Source organism: Zonotrichia albicollis, chromosome 10, assembly GCF_047830755.1.
Source record: "Zonotrichia albicollis isolate bZonAlb1 chromosome 10, bZonAlb1.hap1, whole genome shotgun sequence".
Classification (NCBI taxonomy): Eukaryota; Metazoa; Chordata; class Aves; order Passeriformes; family Passerellidae; genus Zonotrichia; species Zonotrichia albicollis.
The window spans coordinates 31,477,096-31,501,877 of record NC_133828.1 but is presented as its reverse complement, the minus strand read 5'-3'; the positions used below and the strand labels follow the sequence as shown (position 1 = coordinate 31,501,877).

The 24,782-nt window shown below is 51.7% G+C and overlaps 2 protein-coding genes across 3 annotated transcripts; one reads left to right on the top strand and one right to left on the bottom strand.

Moving 5' to 3' along the window:
- Positions 1–246: 246 nt before the first annotated feature.
- On the bottom strand, positions 247–5,282 carry LOC102063186 (C-X-C chemokine receptor type 2). 2 transcript variants are annotated; one of them, XM_005485196.4, is made up of 3 exons: positions 5,078–5,198; positions 3,515–3,576; positions 247–1,659 (listed from the first exon to the last, which is right to left on the bottom strand). In XM_005485196.4, exon 3 carries the CDS (start codon positions 1,652–1,654, stop codon positions 578–580), a length of 1,077 nt encoding a protein of 358 aa, XP_005485253.1. In that variant the 5' UTR covers positions 1,655–1,659; positions 3,515–3,576; positions 5,078–5,198; the 3' UTR covers positions 247–577. The 2 variants fall into 2 exon arrangements, with proteins under 2 accessions (XP_005485253.1, XP_005485252.2); XM_005485195.4 differs by lacking the exon at positions 3,515–3,576 and having other exon boundaries at positions 5,078–5,282.
- Positions 5,190–24,782, top strand: ARPC2 (actin related protein 2/3 complex subunit 2). Its single transcript, XM_074548690.1, has 10 exons — positions 5,190–5,324; positions 14,822–14,856; positions 15,815–15,927; positions 17,940–17,985; positions 18,593–18,779; positions 19,190–19,283; positions 21,550–21,676; positions 23,018–23,118; positions 23,464–23,564; positions 24,343–24,782. The coding sequence occupies exons 1-10, from the start codon at positions 5,251–5,253 to the stop codon at positions 24,365–24,367; spliced, it is 903 nt and encodes a 300-aa protein (XP_074404791.1). The 5' UTR covers positions 5,190–5,250; the 3' UTR covers positions 24,368–24,782.

Here is a 24,782-nt window from a genome sequence, read left to right as displayed (position 1 = left end):
GGATACACTCCACATAGAGATTATCGAAGTGCCAGGACCTGTCTGGAGAGCTGTAGGAAGCAAAACCTGGGCTTGGGTCCCCTGTGGGGATGTACAGGATGCCAAACCCTGTCCTGGAGAAGGGTTACCCACACTCTGACAGGCTCAGCAGGCAGCACTGTTTTGGCACTGTCTCCAGAGAGGTGCTCTGGCCCTGACCTGCCATGTTCCTTCCCGTGGCAAAGAGGAGGCAGACATGGGTGACAAACCCACCAACTCCTTTATTGCTGGATGGTCATCGGGTAAATACACCATCCCCACAGCAGTCTCACAGAGTCCACAGGGTCACAGGCTTTGTCCCAAAGAGAGGGCAGGGTGCACACTTGACATCACTCCCCTGGCAATGGGGAGTGGCCATCCAAGCCACTCCACCACCTTGCCATCCAAGCCCCCTTCCAGCTGGGGTCCAGCATCCAATGGTGGCCCTGCCCATCTCCACGGCATCACCACCCACTTTCCAGGGGGCTGGATGAGGATGCTGAGGTGTGTGGGGTGCTTGGATCTGCTGGTACCCACAAGGGCTGGGTCCTAGGAGAGCTCAGAGGGTGGTGGAGGTATTGCCAGAGGTGGAGGCATAGGAGGCGCGGCCGTAGCGAGCAACAGCATCCTTGCTGATCAGCCCACGCTGCGCCAGGATCTTGAGGAAGCTGTTGCGAAACTTTTGGCCGATGAAGGCGTAGATGATAGGGTTGATGCAGCTGTGGGCAAAGCCCAGGACCTGTGTGACAGAGAGGGCTGTGTCGATGCTGTTCCTCCTCTCACAGGTCTCGGCAATGGCCCGCGTCCTCATGAGGGTGTCGCTCACCAGCGTGATGTTGTAGGGCAGCCAGCAGATGAGGAAGACCAGCACCACAGCGAAGATGACCTTCATGGCCCGCTGCTTCTGGGCATTCTTGGTCTGCAGGAGGGTGTGGATGGTGACGCCATAGCAGAAGAGCATCACCAGGAGGGGCAGGACGAAGCCGAAGGTCTGCGGCAGGACCCGCAGCACCACGCGCCACTTGGCCGTGTCCTCGCCGCTGATGCGCTCGTAGCACACGGTGCCGTTGTTGGGTGAGTGGAAAGCCTCGCGGAAGAGCAGCACAGGCAGGGAGAGCAGTGTGGAGAAAACCCAGATGCCCAAGCAGACAAACTTCACCCAGTGCCTCTTCTCAGTGGCAGCCCGCGTGGCGTAGACAATGGCCAGGTAGCGGTCCACACTAATGCAGGCCAGCAGAAGGATGCCGCTGTAGAAGTTGGCTTCCTGCAGCACGGAGATGGCTTTGCACATCACAGTGCCAAAGACCCACTCGTGGGCTCGGTAGGCTGCCCAGAGCGGCAGGGTCAAGGCGAAGAGCAGGTCTGCCACGGCCAGGTTGAGCAGGTAGACGTCGGTGACGGAGCGGCTGGTGTGGATGGAGGTCACCACCAACACCACCAGCCCGTTCCCCACCACACTGAGGATGAAGACCAGGCAGTAGATCACCACCACCAGGTACTTGTTGAGGGCAGAGCTTTCAGGCCGGCAAGGAGAGGATGAGATAGCAGTGTCAGGCATGGCTGTGCTGTAGTCATAGCTGTAGTTGTAAAGGGCTAAGATGTTGGAGAGATCCCCACTGTAGGACAAGAACTCCATTTTGCCTGTGGAGCACAAAATGGCATGAGCGTGGGGTGGCAGGGTAGTGGACCAGGGGTGAGAGCATCTCTGGGTCCTCTGGCATTTCTGTTGTCCCTCAGGTCCCCTCCCAGCCAGTGGGCAGCTGTCCTTCATCACTCCACTGTGATGGAGGACACAGCATCCACACTGTGCCAGGTAATGGTCAGTACTGCAGATAGACACTGTTCCTCATATACCCCCTCATAAAACTCCCCCTGCATGCCTCAGTCTCCCGCATCTCACCCCAATTCTGTCCCTTTCCTGACTCCTGTGGAAGAAGAGGTTCCCCCCATAGAATGATCATCTCTTCTCAGTTTGAGAGGCTTCCCCATCAATGTAGCATCACATCCCTCCAGGAGACATCTGGCTCCTCCAGAAACCCTGGGCTTACTGTGGGTCCTTCAAAAGCCTCTAAGCTCTTTGGGCATCTCAGAGCCCCTCAACCACCTCCAAAGTTCTTCAAGTACCCCTGTATCCCTCCAGCCTCTCCACCCCCTCAAGCATTGCTGCTGTGATGCCTGGAACAGAGCTGCCTCTCCTGCCACCTCAGCCAGCAGCAAGGCTGTGCTCATGGTGCCTGGGGCAGCATTCAGGAAGGTCTGGAGGTGTTTTTGTGCCCTTCTTCCACCTACTGGTCTTGCTCCTGCAGGACTGGTTTCAAGCCCCGGGCGGAAAGACGTGTCACACTTTGCAGGCAGCTTTGGAAATATTGCACCTCTGGTTTTCCTGTTGCTCAGCTGGTCACTGCCATGTCCCCCCGTGCTTGGCCTCAATGGGGAAATCACAGGTGGCAGTCGCTTTTCCTGTCCCCTCACACATAGGAGATGGTGAGCTCGCTCTGATCCTGCCTCCCCAGGGACCACTGGCTTTCAGTCTTCTCCCAGAATGGATCTGCACTCTTGTTTCACTCCAGTTTCACCCCTCTGTCTCATTTCTGAGCCCCCCAACCCCTCCAGGGCTTGGAGATGCCAGGACTGCTTGGGGTGCTGAGTCCCCCCAGTGCTGGGGTCCCCAGCTCCGAGCTGGCCCTGTTTGAACCCAAACCACCCCTGAACTGACTTTCCACTTCTGCCTGATGTGAACTCCCTGCTGCAGCTGGGCTGGTGCCACTGCCCAGAAAAATCTGTCCCTGGCTCTGCTTATCTCTCACTGGATCTGCAGTGATCCAGGGATGGAAATCCTGGGATGGTGACTCCAGGGGATTGCTGCTGGGATGCTGAGGCATCAGCATCCCGGAGTACTGCAACCAGGGATGCTGCTGGTGCTGACGGGGAATGTCCTCCCTAGTGGGGCTCCCACAGGCACGGGGCAGAGCCTGATGCCAGTGCTTCCCCTGCATCTATTTCTGGCTGCTGCTTTCTGCCTCCCTGCTCCAAAATTTTGGTGGTTCCTCTGGAAACGGGTATGCCCCGGGTACAGCACACACAGACACTGCACAGCTGGCCCAGATGACGGGAACAAGCAGCACTCCATTTCCCCTCCTGACCCTGGCAGGGCTGGGGGACAGCGGGGTGGCTGTCCCCCAGTGGGGAGGAAAGAGGGACATGCCATGGGGAAGGATCCACCTGGCTCATCACTGTGCAAGGAAATGGGAGCAGGTTTTTTCCCCACGGCACCCAAGGCCGATGTCCCTGGGGACTATGGAGGGTTTGCACCCCAGATGAGCCCTCAGCACAGCCTTGGAGCTCTCACCACCACCTCCCTCTACCAAGCAGCCTCTTAGGCACTGCAGCAACCCACCCCAGCCCCCAGGCTGCTCCACATGTGAAGGGGCTCAGATGGGAGCTGTCAAAGCCCAAGGAAAGCCACAATCTCCAGTGGCACACTCCACGGACTCACTGCTTGCTGCTGTCGCTGTCCCCTCAAATGCGGAGTCTTCTCCTGATCCAAGTTGTTTCTCACTGGGAAGCACACAGGTACGGATTTAAATCCAGATGTGACCCCCAAGGGCTCCGGTACAAAGCGTGGTGGGATGCAGGGCAGCCCCAGACGCAGGGGTCTCTCCAGCTGGAGGATCCCTCACCTGCGCCTGCAGCTGTGCCACCTCCCAGCACCCCTTCCCTCCACCGCCCCCTTTATACTGCCCGGGGAGGAAATGTTGCGAAATCTTCTCCTAGAATGAAGCGGAAGTGGCAGCCAAAGGGACCCTTCCGTGGTCCCCCCAGATGCCTTTCCCAGCCCGAGGGGAGCCCGCAGCCCGCTGTCACCCTCCTGTCCCAGGATGGCCCAGGCCACGCTGCACGGGGGGTGCACCCAGGGGTTCAGCACCATCCCTGAGATGATGCACCTCGGGGTCTCCAGTTTGTCCCCAGGCCCTCCGTGGATGAGGGGATCCCCTTCAAGGCACCCCTGTGTGCTGCAGTCCCCCCAGGAGAGCAGAAGGTCTCCAAGGCCATGGCCAGTGGGTGATGGCAATGCAGGGCTCTGTGCCTCAGTTTCCCCATTGACAGAGCAAGGGTGGTGTCAGCATTTGGGGGGTGCACAGGGGACTGCAAGGCCGGCTTGCCCTCTCTCGGAGGTTGCTGTGGGGGACTCCCCTCAGAGTCCCATGTCCCTCCTGTCCTGCCTGTGCCATGCCAAGCTAAGCCGAGCCAAGCCATGCCATGAATGCCACCAGACAGAGCCGTGCCCCTGTGCCAGCCCCGCAGACTTAGGGAATGCTGTGGCTCCGAGTGCCCCCATTGCTCTTAGGGGAGAACTGCACACAAGGCCATTCCCTATGCATCCGGTACCCCACGATTTGGGGCCCCTGGTAAGTGCCACCATCATATCCCTTGAGTATCCCCACAGACTCAAGGACACTCCTATTCTCTGTGGGAACATCTGCCCAGTTTTGGGCAATCCCCAGCTCCAGGGCACCATTACAGCCCCCCTAGGATACCCCCATGCCCTGTGTCACTTCACGTTTTTGGGGCCCTGTAGCTGTGAAATTATCTATTTTGCAAGATACCATTTTCCCCTGTAAGCACCCCCATATCGCGGGGGCACCAATTCTCACACAGCCCCCCATACACTGCGGCACACCTGCTAGTTCCTAGTACATCCCTATAACCCTAAGGGCACCCCACTGTTTTGGGGACCCTTAACACTGTGAGCATTCAATTAACGGGGGTGGGAGGGAGAACCTCACACTTTTGGGGACTTCCAAACCTCAGGCACACCACATATCCCTGCCTCACCCCGGCTGGCGGGGATGCCCTTACCACGAGGACCCACAAGTGCACCCTTGCACCTGTGTCCCACCGCATTTAGGGCACACTCCCGTGTCCCATCGCATACGGGGCACACCCCCGTGTCCCACCGCATTCGGGGCACACCCCCGTGTCCCACCGCATTTGGGGAACACCCCCGTATCCCACTGCACTTAGGGCACACCCCTGTGTCCCACCGCATTTGGGGCACCTTTTTGTGACGTCATTCCGTGTGGGCGTGGCGAAGGCGGGGCGGGGCGGTGGAGCCGCCGCCGAGCCGGAAGTGACGCGCGGGCGCGAGAGCGGAAGCGGCGGCGCAGGCTCGGGCGGGTCCCCGGTGCGCGCAGCGGGCTCGGCTCCCTCAGAGCCGCTCCCGGCACCGACATGATCCTGCTCGAGGTCAACAACCGCATCATCGAGGAGACCCTCACGCTCAAGTTCGAGGGCGCGGCCGCCGGGTAGGGGCAGGGGAGCCGGGGCGGGGCGGGGACGGGTCCGCGGACCGAGGGAGGGGCGAGGGGGCGGTGGCTGGCGGGGCCCGGGCCGTGCCGTGCCAGGCGCCCGGCCACGGAGCGGAGCCTGGCGGGTGGTGCCGGGGGAGGATGGGGCTGAGACGGGCGGAAGGTGGGGGCCGGGGCACGGTGACAAGGCAGGATGTCGGGCCGGGGAGCGGCGCTGAGCCAGCGGGTGCTGTGCTACCGGGGGCGGCCCGGGAACGAGGAGGGCAGAGCGGGCACGGGTGGGGGCCTGCAGGATGCCGGGCTGGGAGGGGGCGGTCAGGGTGCGGGACCTGAGCTGCGGGCGGCGGGGATGGGCAGAGCTTGGGCACAGGGAGAGCCTGGCAATGAAGGAGCAGAGCGGGACAGGGCAGTGTCGGAGGGGACAGTGGGGCTGCATGGGGCCAGCAGTGCCAGAGCAATGGAGAGCCCAGGGAGAGCAGGTCGGATCTGGGAAGGGTGCCGCAGATTGCCGTGTTGGGGTGGACTGGAGGACAGGGCCTGGACAAGGAGGAAGTTGGGAAGGGAGGAAGGCGGATTTGCAGCGTGTTTGCTTTGGGTAAAGTGGGCTACATCAGCGTGGTGCTAGCGCTGGTACAGAATGTGTAGGGGGAGGCGGGGAACAGGAAGCCTGAGTACGGAGTCACGGCCTCTGCCTTTTGCTTTGGGCAGAAGAGCAAATTCCAGGTTGCTCCCTCTTTGCTTTCTCGAGCAGAAGGGATACAGGCACAGGAGTCAGCCACAACCACTGGTGCCAGCCTGGTGGATGTGCTGTCCTTGGGGAGCAGGCTGGGAGTCTAGTTCACGCCCACATCTCTGGCTGGGACAGTTCAGTCCCTGGGGAGCCAGTGGGTTTTTTTACTGAGTATTGCACCAGGGCAAAAAGATGCTTGAGAGGACCCAGCTTAGCTTGGAAGGAAGCCCCTTAAGTATGAATGTCCTTATCTGCAGCCGAGTGGCCTGTGGGCTCGATGCACTGCCTGCTGAGTGAGACACCTTTGTACAGACACAAAGCCTCGAGAGGCAGAGCCGCGGTGTTATCTCTGGGGTGGAGCCTGCCCTGGCGCCTCACAAGGCAGGGCTCAGGCTGCTCCAGGAAAGGACCCCCCAGGCAGGTGCCTTTTTCTGTGTTACCTTTTTTTCTCCAGCGATTTTTGAAGCTCTCAAATTTTTGCATGCAGAATGTTGTCAGAGGTCATTTACTCTGCTTTGCCCCCCTCTCAATTGACTTGTTGCTCAGATCCCTGTTTTGTTTTGGAGGGGATTTTTTTTCCATAAAATAATTATGCAGGCTGCTCTGCCTTGGAGGACAGCTGAGCTTCTTGCAGATTTTGATTTGTCTTGAGCCCTGATCATTTAATGCAACAAGTTTCCCCAGAGTACAGGCACAGCACTGGGCAGAGAGAGCTCCCAGGTGACCACTGTGGTATTGCAGCCACTTCCATTAGAAAATATGGCATGTACAGAGCTTCACAGTGAGTGTCAGAACAGCTTGTCTGTGCCAAGGCACTCTTCCTGATGGAGAGGGAAGAGCATGCATGTGTCCCTGTGTTGATCTGATGTGGAGGGGCAGTTTGCAGCTTTAGATGCACCCCAAAACTCTGACTCTGTGAGCAGAGCTGTGCTTGCTTGCCCTGCAGCAGCCTGCAGGCCCCTGACATTTCCATTTTGCTGCATGGCAAAGCCACCTCACTTGTGTGTTGGCACGTGTGCCTGACATACTGATTGTTCCTGGATCAATTTGTAGGGTGGCTGATGGTGCTCTGCTTCTGCCTTTTAGTCATCTGTGGCATGTTCTGTTCTTTAGATGGCGTTTCTAGATTAAGTTTTGTGCCTTGAGTGTGTTGCTGAAGGTGAGGAAGACATTTACTTCTGAATTTTCTTCTGTGCTTTTTCTGGGGTCCCCCATGCAGGCAAGTCCATGGAGGTTTCTCCTGCTTTCAGGTCTTCTAAGGAATGGATGTTTCAAAACATTTATTCAAGTGATATTTCCATTTCCCATGGCCACAGCTCTCGGGTTATTCCTGTGGTGCTCAGCCTGGAGGCAGGAAGGGATTTCCTGTATTTTGCTGTTTTGGTGATGCTTTTCCAAGGTGTATCTTGGGGCTGAACACAGGATAGTCAGGGCAAGGTCAAGCCTTGAAGAATTTGGTGACTGGGAGGAGTGAGTGTGGGCACTGGGGCAGAGTTGGGTGCACATTGTTTGCTCTAACCCCGAAGTGCAGCAGATGTGATGCAGGGATTTGTCAATAGGGGTTGTCTCAGAGCCAGGTGTGCCTGGTGGCTTCAGCACCAGCCTGCAAGTGGGGCAGGGCTCATTTCCAAATCCTGTGCCAGAGACTTGCCTGTGACATGGGCTGTGTCGCTCCCCTCTGCTGCAGTGCAGCCATAGTTTGGCAGGTCCTGCAGAGCTTCCCTGGGCTGTCAGGTGGGAGACACTCCACATTTCACCTTGTCATATAGAACTAGGTCACATGTAAAAGATGGAATTCATTAACTGCCATTATTGTTATATATGTCAAAATCTGCTCTGCGTGGAGGTCCATCAGCTGTCCCTGGAGTTCCCAGTGTGAAGGGTGCCTTGGCAGGACTGCAGACAGAGATCAGCACTTGAGACAGGGCCTGACCCACCTCTGAGAGTAATCCCTGGCCAAGGTACTTGGGGCTTGGCGGCATCCACCTGTAAATAGGGTAATTTCAAATCTAATTTGGTTTTCTGGGCAGTCCCTATGGAAATCTCACCTCCTTGGACAGCCACTGTTGAAACATGATTTAGATCAAGGTGGTGATGACAGATTATGGACTTCAATGCATCTGATTTTTTTTTCCTTACTTAGCTCTAGTAATTTCTGTGTTTAAATCTATTCTCTTAAACCAGCCACATTTTAAAATAAAAACCTAAAGCTCCCAGAATCTGTTGAAGTAACTTGAGTTAGGAATTTGCTTCTGCAATGTGGGAATATCTGGTCAGTATCTGGAAATAAGTTTATTGAAATGAGGTTGGCTTGTGACCTTTTTTCATGTCAAGAGGAAGCTTCCATAAGCTTTTGACCAATTCATTTGTACATGAGATGTTGCCTGGAAGCTGGTGTCACAGGTGAGTTTTCCCATTTCTGATAAAAATGTTGTGTGAGGAGATGAACTCTACGAGTTGGAAAATCCTGTTTCTCATCATTGCTTTCCTTTGCTAACTGCACAGACATTAAAAAAACCCCACAAACACTTTAGGTGTAAAACATTTTGATGATTGTCTTCTGTGTCTGATGAATACACATTCTTTTTGACACTAGCAAATTTGCCATCCAGTTTTGTCCTGCACTAATTTAACTAACCCCAGGGAAAGTGTGGCACAGGGCTTTGGTCTTGGGGTTTGGTTTTCCAGTCATACAAATCTTACCCAAAATCTTTAGTCAATTAATCATCTGTCTCAAACTGTTACTTATTATTTACCCACTGTGCCAAAGAACACACATTTGCATAGCTGGGGTACAGCATGCCTTTTCCTAGGTTGGGGGGCAGAGGGAAGAGAATCTCAGATTAAATTGTTGGTTTCTTTACAGCCATTAGTAGGTACAGCTCTGCAGGGCTCCCTGACAATTAGCTACATAGGAAATCAACTGAAGCTTGGACTTCCCTGATGCAGAGTGGTTCCTGTGAGCCAGCAGGAGCTGGGCTGAAGCTGCACCCACCTGCTTTATGGTGTTCCCCACCTGCAGTCACTTGATGATGGTGTGCTGCAGAGCTGAGCCTTTCAGACACAGAGGCTGAACCCTGGCTGAAACCAGGCAGTGAGAACTTTGTGTTCATGGTGTGACTTGCAGTGAGTTCATCATGGGGAGACAGGAGTGTCTGGAAGCTGTTGATGAGCTGGGAGGGTAGAAGAACTTTGAATCCTGCAGGGCACTACTGAGGAACTCTCTTCAGGAGTGGTTGTGGTTATATGTGGCTCCAGTGCTTGAGGGATGCTCAGAGACCCCACCAAAACCAGATTGTTCCTCTGCCATCCCCTCGTTCTTGCTGACACAGACATTTTTGTGGCTTCAAGGGAAACAGGATTGGGGAAGTGACCTAGGTTAAAATTAAACAGGCAAAACTGGGTATTTTTAGCTAGATGAGTTTCCTCATCCCATTCATTGTGTCCTGGCTGCTCACTGTGGTGCAGCCATGGAGCAGGGATCAGATCTCCCTCCTTCAGCAGCAGTGGCAGGTGCTGGCTCAGTGTCCTCACCAGCCCAGCCTGGAGCTGCACATCTCTCCAGGCACAGCCTCACCTGCTGAAACTCAATCTGCCTGACTGCAGAGTGCTCGGACATCAGGGAATGTGACTTAGCATTAACAGTGGATTGTGAACCACCTCTGGAAGTAGATAGTCCTCCACTCTTGTGCAACAGCACAGGGAGCAGGAGGGAAGAAAAGCCAGATCTGAAAAGTGTTAGGCTTTCACAGGTGGTTCTGTCATCACTCCAGCCTCAGTTTTCATCTTGGGTTCCTAAGAGCAGCCTGCTCTGTTTTGTCTTCAGAGAGTGGTTCTCACTGCAGCCACCAATGCTTGACAGCAGAGAAGAGTAGGTGTCCATCACTGTACTAAAGAAACACAGTAAAAGTGTGCAAAATGAGGCTCTTACGCAGAGACTTGGCACAACTCTCGATCTCTCTGGTGGGGAACCACAGGTTAGCTGCTTACAGCTGAGGATGGAGGACAGCTGAGGACAAAGATCTGGCTGGAAGGGGATCTGCTAGTGCAGGCATGCAGCAGGACCATCTGTGCTTTGTCCACTGTGAGTCCCACTGCTTTCCTACCTGCCCGCTCCTCCAGGCTGTTGGGCACACAGCAAGGGAAAAGCTTGGGCATGGAGGGGTCACCTAACCAGGAGGGGGGAATTGGCGCGTGTAGGGTGCTGTACACAGCTCAGCAGCGCCCACTGACAGCACTCCTGCTCCTGTTCATGGTGGGTGTGCTGCCAGAGCTATGGGAGCTCCTTGGTTGCATATGCTCCTGCAGCTTACGCAGAGAGGCTTTTGTTAGCTGAGCGGGGCCCAGAAGTGGAGGAACTGTTCAGAGAATTTTAGTCATTGCTCATAATTTTTTTTATTGAGGTGACCTTTCTGTAGCAAGAGCCTGCAGTCTGTCACTGAATCTGGCTCACTTTATCTAAATTGTGTGTTGACTCTGGTGATCTGAAAGCTCTGCTCAGAGCTTTTACGCTTTGAAATACCCCTTTCCCCCCTCTCCTATGGGACAAGAGGTTAGAGTATCTGCATGCCTGCAGCTTTTGAAATAATTGCCGTTCTCCATTATTTGGTAGAGGCCTTAATTGTGGTGTGGGAGATGCTTCAGTATGGTTGTCAGCCAGGTTCTTAAATTTGTCTTATCATACAGCTAAGAGCCTTTGTGGCCTGAGAATGAAACAGGGAAGTTCTCCAAACCGAGTGAGGAAGTGCTGTCAGAAAAAAGATTTGCTCTTGCTCTTAAGTGCTCGCTGGTTCTCTCCATGGGCACCTGTGGCTCTTCACGGATGTTCTGCCAGGGTGAAAAATCTGATTTGGAGCTGGCCCTGTATTAGATAGACAGGGCGTAGGAGCCATTTGGAGATGAATAAAAGGAACACAGGCAAGAAGACGTAAAACCTGTCAGAGTCTTTTATTGTTACAAGCAGAGGGCAGATGGGATTTGGTGTGGGTTTGACTTCAGACCTGATAACTGTTATCACAAAACAGACTGCTGCTGGGAACAGCTGCCATTTTAGCGTCGGAGTTCAGACAGGGGTTTGCAGAAAGGTCTGGTCTGTATTCAGTGCAGAGAGAAGCCATCTCAGTTATTCCTGGTATGAGCTGGTTTTATTGTCCCTTCAGGGCAGAGCGTAGCAAGCAGGGAAGGTCACTGAGGGATGCTGTGGTTCAGGTAGCATTGGAGGTGAGGGGCTTGCAGGGGTCACAGCAGCTCTCTGCCCCAGGAGTGGATGAGATGTCCTGTCTGAAATCCTCTGAATATAGCTCGGGTTAGTCTGTTTTCAGAGCTTTGGATCAGGGGTAGAAGTGAACCCGAAAAGACCTCCTGGCTTCCCAGTTGGGATTTACAGTCCAGCTGGGATGGCTGTGATTTAGAGTCATTCAGCACCAAGCTGCTAAACTGCCAATTCTTGCTACGGGTGCGGAGAGCCTCCTCATGGAGGCAAGGGACACCAGAGCACACTAGACCAGACAGAGCTCTTTGGGATCGTGCCAGTAACCTGACAGTAGCTGGTACCCACCCTCAGTGCTGCAGGCCCATGCCAGGCCTGCTGTGCATGCTCTGCAGTGAGCCGTGGCTGGCAGGAGAGCAGGAAAGACAGAACACGGAGAGGACACATTGTGCCTCCATAGAGCTATTTCCGGTGGTAGAAGATGGGGTTGCTGGAAGGTCAGGGGAAGTGAACATGTCTGTTGTTGCTAATCCAGAAACTATGGAACCCTGGAGGTGAGAGCTCCTCTCTCTTCTGCTTGGGGACTTCTTGAGGTGGGAGCAACAATCCAGGTAGCAAAAGGAGTGGTTTTTTCTGTTGGAGAAAAATTTTGAGTAGCCAGGGTAGTTATGATGAGGTGAGCCAGAGAAATAAATAGAAGCATTTTAAACACTGTGATTGTAAAGCTCATGAACTTTGAAAGGCTAAGGGGGCTCACTTTGCTCCCAGCCACACTATCAATGCTCCTTCCTGTCCTCCCCTGGCCAGTAACCCAGGCCAGGCCTGGGTTACTTAAGCGTGTGCCTGGTGAGGCAGAAAACCACTGTGCTGTAGGTGACAGGGCCAGCGTGGCTGAGAGGAGCTCTGTATGCGGCTCACGTGAGCTCTTGCTTCACTGAGGCTGTGCTGGGAAGTGGTTGAATATTCAGTACCCAAAGTTCTGCCCAGTTACCTTCTTTTCCCTTAAACACTCCCCCTCCTCACCATCCCCAAGTACTGGAACTGAGCCACTTGGGAAATCAGCGTTAAAATAACTTCTCTAAGAAATGACGTTTGCACAATAACAGGCTCCAACCCAGCTGTGTTAGCAGTGAGCTTTTGTGTGCAGAACAAAGGCTCTGTGCAGAGCCATCAACTGGCTCCTGTACATGGTCTTGCTCTGCTTCTTCAATGATGTGATGAGTGATCTTCCTGCCATCCCCTGGGTACAGGACAACCAGATGGGGAATCATCCTTCCTCAGCAAAACCACTCCAGTGCACGGACTGTCAGCCACTTCCTTGCATTTCTCAGAGGGAGGTGCTGTGTTTGGAAGGCTCTGCTGGGAGCGGGGGCTCTGGGAGGTGTCAGCTCGATGTGTGTGGGGAATGGGGTTTGAAAGCTGTAATTTTGAGAAGATGGAACAGAGGTTTAAGGATGCATCCTGTTTAATATTCCTAGCTCTCATGTGCCTGGCTGTGCTATCTTTAAAGCTTCCTACATAGGTTTCTTTTTTTATAAAAATTTATACTGCCATCCAAGCTGATTCCCACGTCTGAGTGTGGTGCTCTAAAAGAGGAATACGTCTGCATCAGCTGACCGAGTGGGATCTCTGGGATTTTCTTTCATCTCTGCTCTGAGCCATCCTCAGTGAGCAGAAGTGGCTTGGACGTCTTGTGGAATTGCTCCCCTTTCCAAGAGCCCAAGCTAAATAAGCAGCCAGGGATGGCTGCTGAGCCTGTGTCAGGCCCAGCTGGGGAGAAGAAATGAAAGCAAGAGAGGTCACAGGTAGCTGGCACAGCTTTCAAATGAAAGGACCTGCTTTGGATGCACTTGCTTCGCTTCTTTCAAGTGTGTAGTTTTTATCCTCAGCAAGGTGGCACAAAAGACAGAGGCTCCCCAGCCTTCAGACAGAAAAAGGGCTGTTGCCTTTCACAGCTGATCACTTTTAAGAAGCAGGAACACCTCCTCATTTTCACTTAGGTTCTCCATCTGGGGGTTAATTCCTCCCTTTCTGCTGGAGTAAAATGTTGACCTGGTGAGTGTCTGGGATCAGTGCAGTGTCTTGGTCTCCCTGTATTGCCCAGCTTGAGTTTTATCACATTGTGGTCATTTCTGCCTTCCAGGAATGAAGTTGGCTGCAGAAAAGCTGATGGAGAAAACAATGCTTGCTGCTGAGATAAAATAATTTAAATTGTTACAGAGTATTGTCAGGGAAAATAGATATTGAGTCATCACTTCCCCCCCCACCTTCCTCAGTGTATGTACCACAGTGTTACCAGTACTCAGCAGCACACAAGTGTGTGGAAGAGCAAGTTTTGGCAAAACGGTTGAAGCTGGTCTCTGGGCAGCAGCAGCAGCATGGCTGAGACCACTGACTTTACTCTGGGGAGTTATTTCAGTATGTTGGTTCAGACAGGTGGGAATGAACTGTTAGAGACTAGATTTCTGTTAGCAGCAGCATTATTAGCCTGTATTCGAATATTATCTACTTTTGAAAAATAAATGGAGATACAGTGTGAAACAGCGGTAGCAGACTGGCATTTTTATCCTGTTCTCATTTTCCATGCCTGCTCTCAGCAGTGGAGATACCTTTGCATCAATTCCCTGTTGGAGAATGACCTATTAATACCAGTCCCCTTGGAGCTGTGAAAGCAGTTATGTAGTGCCAATCCCAATGAAATGACCTTCCAAAGCAGTTACATCTTTCATGGAGTCCTACTCTTTCACAAATCATGAACAAATGTCAAAATAGGGTTTGTTAAGAAGCAGTTTAATCTTCATAGTCACAGTGTGAGATGTGATGTGCCTTTGGCTTGCAGAGGGTTTTGTTGCTGATGGGGGTCCCAGAGACCGCTCAGGATGGTGTTAGAGCATGTCCAGAGCTACAGTTTTTCTGCAGAGGCTGTTGGCAAAATGTTGGGGTGTTTTGGAAGGGGGGCAAGATGAAATGAACGTGTGGAAAGTTTCCTTCTTTGACCTGCTCCTGACACTACTAACAATTTCCTAACTTGGAAAAGGCGTCTTCTCTGCAAGCAAGTTATATCAGTGCATTTACAGAACTGGTATTGATGGCAAAGGGGGCACTGTGTCAGGAAGGATTACTCAGCTCCTTCCATGAACTGGTATTGCAGAACTTTACTAAAGGTCCTCTGTCCCAAAACCTGTGTCATGGCCATTCTGTACAGTGTGTGTGCTTGTGAAAACAAACTTCTTACAAGGGGTAGCTTTCTTAGGCATTTCTAACTGGAAATCTGTGATGTCACAATCTAATAATAAACTAGAATACTGGAAATCTGTGCCAGCTTCAAAGTCTATTTTATGTCATCTGGGGTAAAAGTGGTGCTTATAGGAAGGGGAAAAAGTCTAAGGTCTCTTCTCAGAGGTTACTATTAGTTGGACAGCAGGAGATAAAGGGGTTTTGAGGAAGGGCTGCCTGTGAAAAATAAGGTGTTGGAAATTAATCCTTTTTCCTTTACAGCTTGGAAGCTGCTGTTAAGAGTCCTCATTTACCTCCTTTGTTTTCTTTGCTTTTTAGAAATAAACCAGAGGCAGTAGAAGTAACATTTGCAGGTAAGGTTGGCAGCTCTCTTGACTTTTCAGAACTAAGGGCTGGCTTGAACAGTCTGCCCACACCACTGGGCAGAGGCAATGTGGAGACCCTGCAGTATCCCCAGAGTTGGCTGACCCACTGTTTCTCTGTCTGTCTGCCTTCCCTGGGACTTCCCTAGAGCACTGAGTTCACTGGTGGTAGTGCTTTGGTGTGTGCCTGCTACACAGCTCTTCTCTTTTACCTCATCTGTTCTCTAGTCCTGCCCTTGGTGCTACTTGTTATGAGGTCTTTAGCACCATCTGGTTTGGGTTGTTAGGAAGCTGACTTAGGGTGACAGGCAAAATGGATTCATCACCTCAAGTTTGCTCTTCAGGAAGAGAAATGCCAAGAAAGTTCAAGTACTCATTCAGCAACTGATTTTTTGCTTCTGTTATCAGGAATCTGGGTAAGCTGCAATGCTCTGTGGGGAAGTGGAGCTTGCTAGGTAGCTGGAGGGTTGCCTTTCCCTTCCTCCTGCCCTCCCTGCCAGTTCTGCAGTGAAGTGGAAGCTCTCACAGCAGGCGGCGGCTGCGCTGCCTTTGCTGGCAGAGAGGTTTTCTCCTCCAGGCTGCAGCTCTGGCCTGGTGGGCATGTCAGTCACTTTCTGTGCTGGCCATCCAGAAGGCTCCCGTCTCTGCATGTTTGTATCCTTGTGCATTGAGCACAAGTGGATTTGCCAGGGATGCTAAATGACACTAGACTAAAGCTTTCTGTGATGGACAGGTGTCAAAATTGCTTCAGCCCTGTGAATGATAGCAAGTCTCCCTACATGACATTTCCATTTTGCTTAATTGCGGGTTTCCCTCTTGCTGTGTGTGTGAGGGCTGGAGCAAGAGGAGCAGTGTCATTTTATGCAGTTACTAGAACTTGTAGGGAAAGCCTTCCTCAGAAATAGGAACTGGTTCCTGCTCCCTCACATTTCTCTTGCTTGCTTCTTAGACTTCGATGGAGTCCTTTACCATATTTCAAACCCCAATGGAGACAAGACAAAAGTGATGGTCAGTATTTCTCTGAAATTCTACAAGGAACTCCAGGAGCACGGTGCTGATGAGGTGAGTACGCATCTCCAGGCCTCCTGCCTACAAATACTGCATTAATGGCAATGCCTTTGTGGTGTATCTAACATCTGACTCTTAGAGAAGCATCTGTGTTCCCATCTCACACTGGTCAAAGGATCAGCCCTGTGCCAACCAGGAGTACCACTTTGCTGAAAGACAAGGGCAAGTGTGTTCACACTGTCTGGTGCAAAAGTAGTCATCCTGTATGACCCTGCAGCCTGAAAGGCGGAAGGCACTTGAATTTCACAAGTTCATAGTGAAGCCTGACCATTAGAAATAGTTTCCCTGACTGATGTGTTGAGCCCACAAGTGAAGGAAGGTGCCAAGACAGAGCTGTGGTGCTTCTCTTCTGACTCCTAACCACACTTGAGAGCAAGTGTTGGGCTCCTGTTGTGTGTGCAGACCTTGGTTTTCAGACTGGTTCCCTTTTCACTGCTGCTGTGTGAAGTCCCAGGCTCAGTTCCTGTTGACTGGGCCCTGTGGCTGCGGAGGGCCATTTATGGTAGAAAAAAGGAGCCTCTCTGAGCTGTGGTTGGATGGCAAGGCAGGAAGTGTGACTCAGTTCCTGAGTCAGTTTTCAAATCTCCACATGGTAGCGAATGGGGTTCACCCAGGGCTTTTCAGCAGGCTTTTGCCTCTGGGTGTCTGTCCTTGGAAGAAAACAAGGAAACTGCTCCATCAGTTTATTGTGAGTCTAGTAAGAAATTGGTGATTTGAACCCAAAGTGAATTCCTGCGCATTGCCGTAAGACCCACCTAAGTCAGAAGAGATATGATTGAATGTCCTGCTTTCCTGGTTCCTGAAAGCAGAGCTTTCTAGGTGCAGCACTGCCTGCTCCTGAAGGTACCACTGCTGGCATGAGGAGTGTCAAGCAGCCCAAATGGTGAAGCCTTCCCAGCATGTATAGTGAGGATCAGTGCAGTGTGTGATCCCAAGAAAATTCCTGTGGTGGGCAAGTGGCCGACAGCACTGTGCACCAGCAGCCATTGTAGTGGTGAAAGGCAACTTTCTATAAACTTTTAGAGGAAAGTGGGATCTGTTCAGGACTGGCTTGGAAGTACTGACTAAATAGAAATTACATTTTTCAGTCTCCAGTCATCATAATGTTGCTTTCTGCACTTCCCTGCAGACAATGTTGCTTGTTTCTGCTCTGTCTTTGGTGAAACCCCACTGTGAGGAATGCAGAGTGGGCTTCCTGCTAAGACAGGGCATCTTCCTGCACCGCTGCAGGCAGGCTCTCTGCAAGGAGGTTTTGGCATGCAGAGAGTCTGTGTATCCTTTCCACGTGGTCGTGGGTGTCATCCCAGGAGGGCCAGTTCTGCCCCAGCACTGTTGTGTTCTTCTCTGTGAAATACTGCCTGTTCCCAGCCCCTCATTGACACAGAGCTATAGCTCAGTTGGAAATTGCCATTGATGTAAAATTCAGCAGTAATTACATTTGAAGAAAGGTTTTTGCTGTGCTGTAGGCAGTTCTGCTTCTGGGAGGCATCCAAGCCTGCGTGGCAGTCTCCTCTCGATGCCCATCTGTTCGTGCACTAGGCTGAGACAGTCACTGTGTGATCACCAGGCCATGGTGTGCTCTGAACTTGCTGTCCTGTGAGGAGAGGGACCGGGCACACTTTGCATCTGCCTTTGAATGGAAGGAAAAGTGGTAGCCCTCAGGTCTGTTGTGTCAGGCTCTGCTGATTGTTCTCCTTTGAAGGTATGAGCTGTAAGGCTTCTTCCCCACACAAATCCGACTAGCAAGAACTTGAAAGAGTTCCAGTTTTGAGTCCTCTCCTGCAGTATGTCCCCTGTCAGTGGAGTTCAGGGAGCCCTCCCTAGAACAGGAACAGCCAATAGTACTAGAAGCTGATGACTTAATATTTGTCTAAGTTCTCTTAGACACTGGGGGAGGCAGGTGCTGTAATTTGATACTTCTAAAAGAAGAGCAAATATGGCCTAGGCTGTGCAGGAGGAAACAAGTCCTGATAGCTTGTGCATTCAATGTTTAATTTCTTTTCTAGGTATTGAAGAAGGTCTATGGAAGCTACTTGGTAAATCCTGAATCAGGTAACTCTGCAATAACATTCACTCTGTGTGTGTGTGTGTATGTGTGTGTGCATGCGAATGCAGTTCCAAAGTTACTTAAGTCACCTGAGAAATGCTCATATGAAGGCTGCACTTGAAGAGCTTGATATCTGAGGCTCTCTGTACAATGAATTGCAGTTTGAAATTGCCAATTTAAAAAGTGGTTCAGACACCGTCAGGGATGAAGTAGCTTGCAGCACAAGCTGTAATTCTTTATGCAGTCCTCCTCCAGGAAGCCTCTGTTCCTCACGGTTGGGGTCTTTGTTCTTCTCAAAGATGCTTTGTAAGACGCAGAAAAACCATGGTTACCTGTGACAACATCTCTTCCTACTCACTGCAAAAACTTGGGAGCAGTTCAGCCAGCACGTGTGTCTGGGAGCTTGGGAAGGAGCCCCGGGAACGTTGCCATGGCCACGCGCCGAGTTCAGGCATGGCTTTTGGCAAGTGCTTGGAGTGGGAATAACTCACCCCTGGGGCTTTTGGGAGGATTTAAGGCAAAAGTGGGACTGTAGGTGTCTCTTAAAAAAAAGTCTCTGCTTTCATTAAGGCCTTATGTAGATTATTAAAGCTAGTGGCTGTCCCTTCCCAGGTTACAATGTCTCTTTGCTCTACGACCTGGAGAACCTTCCTGCAGACAAGGATGCCATTGTGCACCAAGCCGGCATGTTGAAGCGCAACTGCTTTGCTTCAGTCTTTGAGAAGTATTTCAAATTCCAGGAAGAGGGCAAAGAAGGAGAAAAAAGAGCAGTCATCCACTACAGGGATGATGAGACAATGTAAGTGTTCAAACTAAACAGCACGGGGCTTGGACAGTGGTCAGTAGTCTGCTCCTGTGCACAGCTCTAGGTTTTGGTGGAAAGTCAGGAAATCCTCCTGCTCCATGCTTTGGCCAGGGTAATAAGGGCCTGTTCTAGGCTGCCAGAAGTATCCCATTAGGGTAATGCTTATGCCTCGGGCTGCTGGGATGTTACACAAGAGTCTCTGTTAGTGGCATCACTTGTGGCTGCATGCAGGAGAGGAACTGGCCACTCCCAACAGAAATGTTGTGCTCCCTGTAAATACTGTCTCAGGGGAGGGGAAATTTACAGCACCGAGGCCTGTGAATGGCTGTTGTATCTACTTGACCTTGTCCTTTTGAACTCCCTAGCTCTGGTTCACAGGTGGGTTCTCTCTCTGCCACCTGCAGGTACGTTGAGGCAAAGAAGGACCGTGTCACGGTTGTGTTCAGCACGGTATTTAAGGACGACGATGATGTGGTGATTGGAAAGGTGTTTATGCAGGTATGGAAACTGAGTTACAGGGAAAGGGTCTGGTCCTCACTTCAGATGCCTGCTTGCTTGAAGCAGCATTGCCAAATAAGCTGCTGAAGTGAGCACAAAGGCGGTTTAACACATGAAAGTGCTTTGCTCCATGCTGGATTGGGATGGAAGAACATGCTAATAGGCACAGACAGTGCATTTTCCTGGCTCTTGGATTGGCATCTGTATCATCAATAGTCTTGCTCATTTGGACAATCAAGGGTATTATGTGTTACAGATGAGAAACACCACAATGAATACTTCAGTCCCCACATTGAGGCCCTGTAATGTGGATAGCTATGGTGTAGGGATCTCCAGCCAGCTGAGGACCTGAGCTTGTTGAGGAGGCTGTAAAGGGAGAGGAGGGGTGAGATAATGTCATGCCATGCCTGAGGAGGAGCAGAGAATGGTCTTCACTTTGAAGTTTCATCCTGCTAATGATGAAACTCCATCAGCTCAAATGCTGCAGGAACACTCAGCAGCTCAGTGTGACAGCTCTTGAATTTCAACTTTTTAGAGCTATGAATACACTGAATTTGTGGGCTTGAACCAGTCATTGCCAAGTTATGGACTGGACTCAGCTGAGTCTGGTCTCAGCTACCTTTTCCAATTGCTGTTTAGCTGGGGAGCATTCAGAGACTTGTAGTAAGCACTTAGAATGTCTGTGAACAACTGTATGCAGCCTGGAGAAAATGAGACATCTATGTGCAGCTGGGGAGGCTCAGTGCATGCTTATACCTGTGTTCATCTGTGCCACTGGCCCACCTCACTCATCTGCTTAAGCTCCTGGGGAGCCAGCCTCCTGTTTGGGCATGGCCACAGAGTAGGGCCTACAGGGCATTCCAGGCACCTTTAACCCATCTGTTCAAGGGTGCCAGGCCATGCTGACAGGCTCATGGACAGCAAGTTACTGGCCCAGTTTGCTGGAGACCAGTGTACCTGTGTTGGGTGTCATCAGAAGGGGTCTGTTGCAATGGAAGTCTTCACAGCTCTGTTTGCTGTGTTCATTTATTCCAGACAGGACATCTGCTCTGGCTTTGAGGTTTTCCCCCACCAAGCATATCCCTCAGCCTGGAATTCAGCTTTTAAAATGGGAAGGGAGGCATGATGTGAACAAAATGGGGTTAGTGAGGTTCCTGGGAAGATGGCAGTGCTTCAAGGCAGCAGCTGTCCTGGAGTCTCCATGTCCTGAATTCTTGGTTTTTAGAACAGCAAACCCTGCCTCTGCCCAGCCACAGGAATTTCCACTCTGAGTCACACTGGCTCTTTCCCTCCAGCTATTGCTCTTGCATAACACAGCTGGGCATGGTGTCTGCTCATCTGGGCTCTCATGGAGAAAATGTGACCATTAACTAACCAGTGAAGCCATTTGAACCATTTCACCCTCTGGCATAAGCAGGCAGAAGTGCAAGCTAAGCATTTCATTAAGGAAACCCCAGCAATCTGCTCTAAAAGGGACGTGGATGCCCCTGCCTTTCCCAGGAAAACTGCTCAGAGGAGAGGCCAAGGGTAGCTGATAATGGGTAGGTTGGGATGGAGGTCAGTGAGGCAGAGAGAAGACTGCCCTGCCTTTGGGCAGGAGAATGGTCTCTGGACATTCCCAGCACACACAGAGATGATCCTTACAGTTCTGAAATGCAGAGCCAGCACATTTCCTGTGAGGAGGGGGAAGAGATCTCCCTGCCTGAAGGTATTGTTTCAAGGTGTAGGGAAGCATTAAGAGGAGCAGACTTCACATACAAGCTTCAAGCCCCCAGATGCATCTTGATGCCTAGGCAGACTCCTGGTGGGAGATGGTTTCTCAAATGGCAGAACCTTTACACTAGGTGTGATGGAGACCTTGCAAGCCGTCCTGAGAATTTCTGGTCCTCGGGGGTGATGGGCACTGTGCACTTTCACTGGAAGCATTTGAAGTTCCAGCTGGAGCTGTGCTGTCTCATGTGCTTGCTCAGACTGAGGTGTCCCTTCCACAAAACACCCATGGCAGTGGTGTGACACACTGAAAGCCACCCCAGCTGAGGGACTGTGCTATGGTCATATATAAACCCAGGACAGCCATGCATTTTGGGCTGGGTTTGCTGGGAAAAAGAATTACTTTCAGGGTGTTTGGCCTGATGAACTTAATCAGTTCATGGAAAGCTGAGCCATCTTCTGCTCCTTGCCCTTTGGGAGTGAGGAACCCCATTTGCTTTCCCAGCATGTTGCTGAAGGGTCCCAGTGGGAATCACCTTCACTTTGTCTTGTTCAGGAGTTCAAGGAGGGTCGCCGGGCCAGTCACACAGCCCCACAGGTGCTCTTCAGCCACAGGGAGCCACCCTTGGAGCTGAAAGACACGGACGCAGCTGTTGGCGATAATATTGGCTACATCACTTTTGGTAAGCAGGCAGCTCAAGGCTTGGGGATGCTTGGGGAGGAGAGGTTCCTGTTGCTGCATGAAAAGCAGAAAGGAATTCACCTTCCCTGCGTGTTGAAGTGGGCAGTTCAGGGCTGCAAGGACTCGGGTTGCATTCTGTCTTGTGTGCCCCCTTTGGAGTGTCCCTTTTCTGTATCAGGTCACCTCAGCTATGCTGTGGGCAAGAATATGTGGAAGTGGACAGTGAGTTTAGTGTGCACCTACAAATTAAGTTCAGTATTTGGAAGCAAGGGGAAGAGTGGCTTTGCTGTGATATTTTGGAAACTGGAGGTTTCTTGTGAAAGCTTTCATGCAGCTGTACTTGTAGGTAGTCCAGCTGCAGGGAGCTGTGCAGTGCTTGATCAGCAGAGGCAGCCAGAGAGCAGCAGCAGAGCTGTGCGTTCTGCTTCTCCAGCTCTGCCTCTTTGCTCTGGGCCAAACACTGATGAACCACTTACCCCTGCCAGAGGTGCTGGCCAGCAGAGCCATGACTTCCCCCTGGGTAGCAGTGTTGAGGAATCTAAACCCTGCCCTGTTGAAAGGGATAGGTCTCTTCCAGATGGTTGGGTGTGTTATTAGGGTGTCTCAGGCCAGCATTTCTGGAGTTTGGAGCTCAGAGATGGAGCACAGGCATTGCAGGGAAAGGTGAAGATAGCATTGCCCTCCTCCTGTGCTGGAAATAGTGCCTTGAGGCCTGGGCAGGTGTCAGCTATGGAAAGAAGAGTTCCAGGATGGCACATACTTTTGTTCTTGTTGAGACTAAATTTCACCAGATGCAGTCTCAGGTGAGATCATCACCCAAACAAAATGTTCTTTCAGCCCTCGGATCTGGGACACCTATCAGAGCACCAGCTTATGGAAAGAGCAAGCTACCTGCTTGTATCCAAGTCTGTCTTATGTTACAGGGCTGGCAAGCTGCCAGGCAAAGATCCACAACCAATTTCAAGACCTCAGGGCAGAATGGATCTTGAAATTGATTGAGCAGCCGGGGCAGCCTGGTCTGCCTCCCAGCTTGCTCCTCCAATTGTATCTCCCAAGCACTGATCATGTGGTTTCCTACAGTGCCATTGTTTCTGGACACCTGGCCTTGCCTGTGTCCTGCAGAGTGCACAGGCTCCTGTGGGAAATGTGGAAAAGTGCTCTTAAGCCTTGTATTTAAAATCACAAGTGCTGCTTAATCTTGATATGTGTCAAGAGTAAAGGGTTCTTTATAGAGAGCAAGGCAAGGATTCAATGCAGCACACCCTGAAGCCTCCAGCACTGATCCTGAGGGCCTTGGCAGCCTCAGGAGGTACTAATGGTCTGTGTTGGCCTCTTCTTTCAGTGCTGTTCCCCCGTCACACCAATGCTGCAGCCAGAGACAACACCATAAACCTGATCCACACATTCCGGGACTACCTGCACTATCACATCAAGTGCTCGAAGGTATGAGGGTGGGGAACACAGGGTGGCTTCAGCCCATCTAACCTGGGTGCTGAAGGGGAGAAGCAGGGACAGGGGTGCCCCTTGAGAACTCAGGGTCTGCCTCTGCCGTCCCCAGTCATGCAGGGGTGGCAAGGATGCATTGTTGCCTTCTCCCTGCTCTTGGACACAAGACTTTCCTTTCCATTCTAGCAGTGAAGTAGGATTTTTCCCTTTTGGATCTGGTTTGTTTCCTGAGAACAGAAATGAGGGTAATTGTTCAGAGTGACCTGGCTTAGATGTGTCCTGAAATCTCAGCTGTGAAGAAAGGCTCCTGACATGTCCCCGTTTTGTCCTAATGAAACACAGGCCTATATTCACACGCGTATGAGGGCGAAAACGTCAGATTTCCTCAAGGTGCTCAACCGTGCCCGTCCAGACGCAGAGAAGAAAGAAATGAAAACAATCACGTGAGTAGCAAAGCAGGGCATGGCTGCCTGGGCTTCTCTGGCAGTCGTGAGCTCAGTCTTGCTCAGTTTGGCAAACTGCGGTCCAGGGTAGGTAGGGGGCGACCCACAGCTGAGTGCCTCAGATGTCCTGTGAGGAGCTGGGTCTGAAGCAAAACCCTGTGCTGGCAGGTCCTTCACAAAAGGCTCATACATGGCCTTGGCAAGCCCTGGCATCTCCATTTCCCCCCACCAAGCCCTTGGTGGCATTCCTGGGGGCTTTTTCCCTGTTATATTAGAGCTGCCTTGTTCATCTCTGGGAGAGGAGCCAGGTCCTTCCTTGGGCTTTGTGGGCACTGGACCAGGTCTTGCTGCCCAGTGTGTCTGCAGCTCCTCAGTCAATGGCTGCCCTTGGCCAGCTGATGGCTGGGGCCAGGCCACCATGCTGGCTGGCTCCCTCTTGTGAACAAGGAGCCCACAGTGAAGTGGATGGAGGAGAGCAGTTGTGTGAACATGTTTCACTCAGATCCCTTACCTTGTGCTTATCCCAGAGCCCCTTGGTGTCCTTTTTTCTCTGCTTGTCCTGTCATGCCCCAAAGCAGCATGCAAAGGGGACAGGAGGGTTGTGTCCTCTGCAAGTTAGCCCCTCCTTCCCACAGCCCTGTGACTTGGTTCTGCAGCCACAGACCCTGTGAGCTCCAACCCAGCAGTGCCTGCTTGGCTTAGAGAGCTCACCATGTGTGCCCTAGCACAAGCCCCACAGGCCCTGGGGCAGTGCTGACCCCTCTCTCCATCCTTCCAGGGGGAAGACGTTCACAACCCGTTAACGCCGAGTCACCGAGGCTGCCGGAGGACGAAGGTTGGGGCACTTGCTACCTGATAATCGTAGCTTTTAATGTTGCACCTCTGTGGGCTCATAAGGAATTCAAGCAATCGGGGTCTGTTTGTACGACACTTGGGGGAGTAATCTGCAGAAACGAGCTGTGCTTGCGAGGACTCGATCGTTCCAAGAAACAAAACTTTAATTCCAGTTTGATTGACTTAATTTCTTTTCTTTTTTAATTTTTTTTTTCTTTTCAAGCTGTTTCGCTTTGCAATATGTTACCGGAAATAAGTTGCAGTATTTCTTAAGAGAATAATGCAATATTAACTTGTTTTCTTCTGAGTATTTGAGTTCAAAACTCCTGTATCTGAAGAAATACTGTTGGGGTTCATTAATAAAGAAGATCTTTCTATCTTAAA

What these genes read in the sequence shown, in the direction of transcription:
- ARPC2 (XM_074548690.1), top strand. Translation starts at nt 5,251, where the DNA reads ATGATCCTGCTCGAGGTCAACAACCGCATCATCGAGGAGACCCTCACG. An exon ending in TACAGGGATGATGAGACAAT is followed by an intron (nt 18,780 to 19,189) that starts GTAAGTGTTCAA and finishes TGCCACCTGCAG; the next exon opens with GTACGTTGAGGCAAAGAAGG. An exon ending in AAAGAAATGAAAACAATCAC is followed by an intron (nt 23,565 to 24,342) that starts GTGAGTAGCAAA and finishes CCATCCTTCCAG; the next exon opens with GGGGAAGACGTTCACAACCC.
- LOC102063186 (XM_005485195.4), bottom strand. Translation starts at nt 5,282, where the DNA reads ATGATGCGGTTGTTGACCTCGAGCAGGATCATGTCGGTGCCGGGAGCG. An exon ending in CGGAATGACGTCACAAAAAG is followed by an intron (nt 1,660 to 5,077) that starts GTGCCCCAAATG and finishes TGTGCTCCACAG; the next exon opens with GCAAAATGGAGTTCTTGTCC.